Genomic DNA, 3,223 nt, shown 5'->3' with positions numbered 1-3,223 from the left:
CAATTTTAAAGTATATATATGTCGTAACAGATGCAAACGTTTACCATTTTTAACATATAACATTGTCAAATTCATTAATACATGCCTCATTTTGGACTTTGTAAAATATTATAATTATGGACTTATAACTGTAGAGCCTGATGATGAAGTTATTGAAAACAATTGTTCGCTCAAATATTGTTCATTTTTGAATTTATTGTTTATTGTAAAATTACACAGTGAGTTATTTAAATGTGAAAATCACACATCATCTGCATATCTTCATTTAATCGTCTCTTACAAGCTCCATTGTCCCTTCATTCCTACTGTTATCTTGATAGCTTTCAGTTTACTTCTCTCTTCTCTCCATTTCAATCTTCTTAACCTTCTGCTAGCAGACATTCCACTTCTGATTGGTGCCAGGTACTACTTATATCTGTCAAAACAAATAACATACACCACGATATTACTACTGTTAAAAAATAGTATTATTGTTGTTACTATTATTACTAGAAAATTATTTTTCGTTATTTATGAAATTATTATCCTGAATTTAACTTAGTTAACATGGGATTCGATGAATTTGAGAATTTACCACTAATACTGTAAACATGACTACAACTATCAGTAGTAGTAACATAAATAGGTGTTGTTTTCGTTGTTAATTTGTTGACAGTTAAAGATAATGATGAGGATGAAGAAAATTTCATGGGATAATTCGATTCTAACTGTTCGAGGACACTTACTAAACATCCGATTATGGGATTTTGAGCATTTTATTTGTAAATGATTCCACTCACTTTTCATATTTTCATTGTTATTCGACGATAATGAACTATGAACAGACTTTGATGAAATTACAGATTGATCAGAAATTTGAGGAACGACGACTGATGGTGAATCATGAGTACGATTTGCTTTAGAAGATAAATGTGAGGAACTAGTGAAGAGTGAACATGAATTCGTTATAGTGTAATGATTAGTTGTAGTAGTAGTATTGCTAGTAGTACTAATAGAATTCGATGAATTGGAAGTAACAGTATTATCTATACAAGAATCATAATTCATAATCCAACTATTATCAGGTCGAAGACGCGCTGATGTACGAGATGATCGAGTAGAATGTGAACGTTCTGGTAATACGACAATAGCATGATTTGTTGTAACATTTTGATTAGTGTTTAGCATGAATAAATCGGGATAAGATGATTTCCTTCGTTCAGTCAATGCCATTTTTATATTTGACAAAGGAATAAAACTAATTTCCTTTAAATCATTACTATTATCATTTATGGATTTATTAATACAATCATTTGGTGACATATATTGATGTTTAGTGGTTGACTGTGTCATTAAATCACATTGATGAGGATAAGATAAAAATGTAGCATTTGATACATCATTTCCAGTGGTCAATATGTTAGTAGTAGTGGTCGTAGTGTTAGAATTGTTACATATAAATTGATTCTTTCTCCATTTCAATGTAGGAGTAAATGCGGATTCGTATGATGTTAGTATTTTTTCCTTTTTACCTTGACTCACTGAAGTCATCAATAAATTGGATTCTAAAAAAATTCAACAGAAATAACAAGCATGGGAGAGACAGGGAAACGATAAGTCTTTTCACTATTAATGAAAATATAACATTGTGTTTGTATAAATACCATGTAACTGATTAACATCAATTACAGGTGTTATATATTCGACTACTTTTTGTTCGCCCGCCTAATTGTACTCTATTTATTTAGCTGGAATGAAGTGGACAAAAAGACGGAGGGTTCTAGCTTATGATTTGGTGGATTGGAGCCGGCAGCTTTAACCAATAGGCTATCATCGTTGCAGAAAATGCATCTAAATTATTTTAATTGAGATTTGTTATGTCTTGCACAACATATTTATATGTTACTACTGATATGGTTTTTGATTATGTCTGTGAAATAATTGCTTCCTGCTAATTGTTCAACTGAACAAGACTGAAATGGCTCGATGAAATGAATAAAGCAAGGCTATTGATGAAGATGTATCTACGTATTTTCCTCATTCCTATACAAATTTCCCACTTTTGATTTGGGTCCGATTGAGCAGATTTTTTTGGAAGATGTGAGGGTGGCGGAGGCGGATGTCAACATAAAAATTGATTATCCTTCTTAAAATTAAACATTGAGGTTTATTTGTACTGAGCATAGTATTCAATATCATTTGGTTTATGGATAAAATTAGCAATGAGGCCTATAGTGATATGTATATTCAATGATTTTTGTAATTTCAAAATAAAGACTACACTTTTTCCTTATTCGTGACACCGTATATGTAATCACATTTATATTCAATATCTTTTGTTTTGCTGTATCAATGGTAAAAATCGGATATGATTGTACTAATACTAATACACACTACCTCTGTTATTAAAATAAACGCTATCTCTATCGTCTGTTCTTTTATTTTATTGGCCACGGCATGTGAATGGAGGCTGTAGTCGTGTTATAATATCCTTTTAGACCGTTCTACATTGCGCCGGAGTTTTGACCCGGATTATTATTGAATAATACTGTTGGATTTAATCTTTCTCATCACGTCGTTGGAGCCACCACGTGCAGAAGAACCTTCGTTAATCAAGTGAACTCATATGTGGTTGTTACTTAGAAGATTACAAGTAACATTTATTTCATAACAACTGTTATCACTTTGTTATTTAATATACCATTTTGTTGTGAGTGCTACTTGTAACCGTTTTGTTTTACTCAGAAACAGACACTTTGGCTTGTAGTGTTCATATTTTTTTGGTATTACATAATTAACTGTGACTAAAGTTACATTTTTACTAAGCTCTTTTACTGGGATTTACCATAGGCGGATTAAACTAGGGGACTTCATTAGGTGGTACATTCTATTCTTCGATGAATAGGTAAGGGTTATTATTACTACTACTCTTGGATTTTTCTGTCCTAATAAAGTGTAGCAACTTGAACCGACGAACATATACGGTGAGTTCTACGTTGCTTTGTATGAGTGACTGGGCTGAAGGCGATTGGACAACGAAGTTTATAGATGAATGATAGAAATAAGTAAACTATACATATCTTTACTGGACCACATTTAAGTAATTTTGTACATAACTCAGTATAGACTCGTTATCGTAACAAACTACTAAGAAAATTTTTATATAGTTAAGATCATGAGTCAGTTGAAGCTAGACCACCATCGAAAACCTGGAAGCACTGGACGACCGTTTCGTCCTATTATG

At 32.0% G+C, this 3,223-nt stretch overlaps 1 protein-coding gene across 1 annotated transcript in view; it reads right to left on the bottom strand.

Moving 5' to 3' along the window:
* Nucleotides 1-496: 496 nt before the first annotated feature.
* Smp_138310 (putative slingshot dual specificity phosphatase) overlaps nucleotides 497-3,223 on the bottom strand; it is a gene marked incomplete at its 3' end in the record, with an annotated part of 37,375 nt that continues 34,648 nt past the window's right edge. The window contains exons 10-11 of the mRNA XM_018799522.1: nucleotides 841-1,544; nucleotides 497-526 (exon numbers count right to left, since the gene is read on the bottom strand). Of these exons, the coding sequence (XP_018651302.1) occupies nucleotides 497-526; nucleotides 841-1,544 (734 nt within the window). The remainder of the gene's footprint in view (nucleotides 527-840; nucleotides 1,545-3,223) is intronic.

Source organism: Schistosoma mansoni, chromosome 3, assembly GCF_000237925.1.
Source record: "Schistosoma mansoni strain Puerto Rico chromosome 3, complete genome".
NCBI lineage: Eukaryota > Metazoa > Platyhelminthes > Trematoda > Strigeidida > Schistosomatidae > Schistosoma > Schistosoma mansoni.
This window is presented reverse-complemented; position numbering and strand designations above follow the sequence as displayed.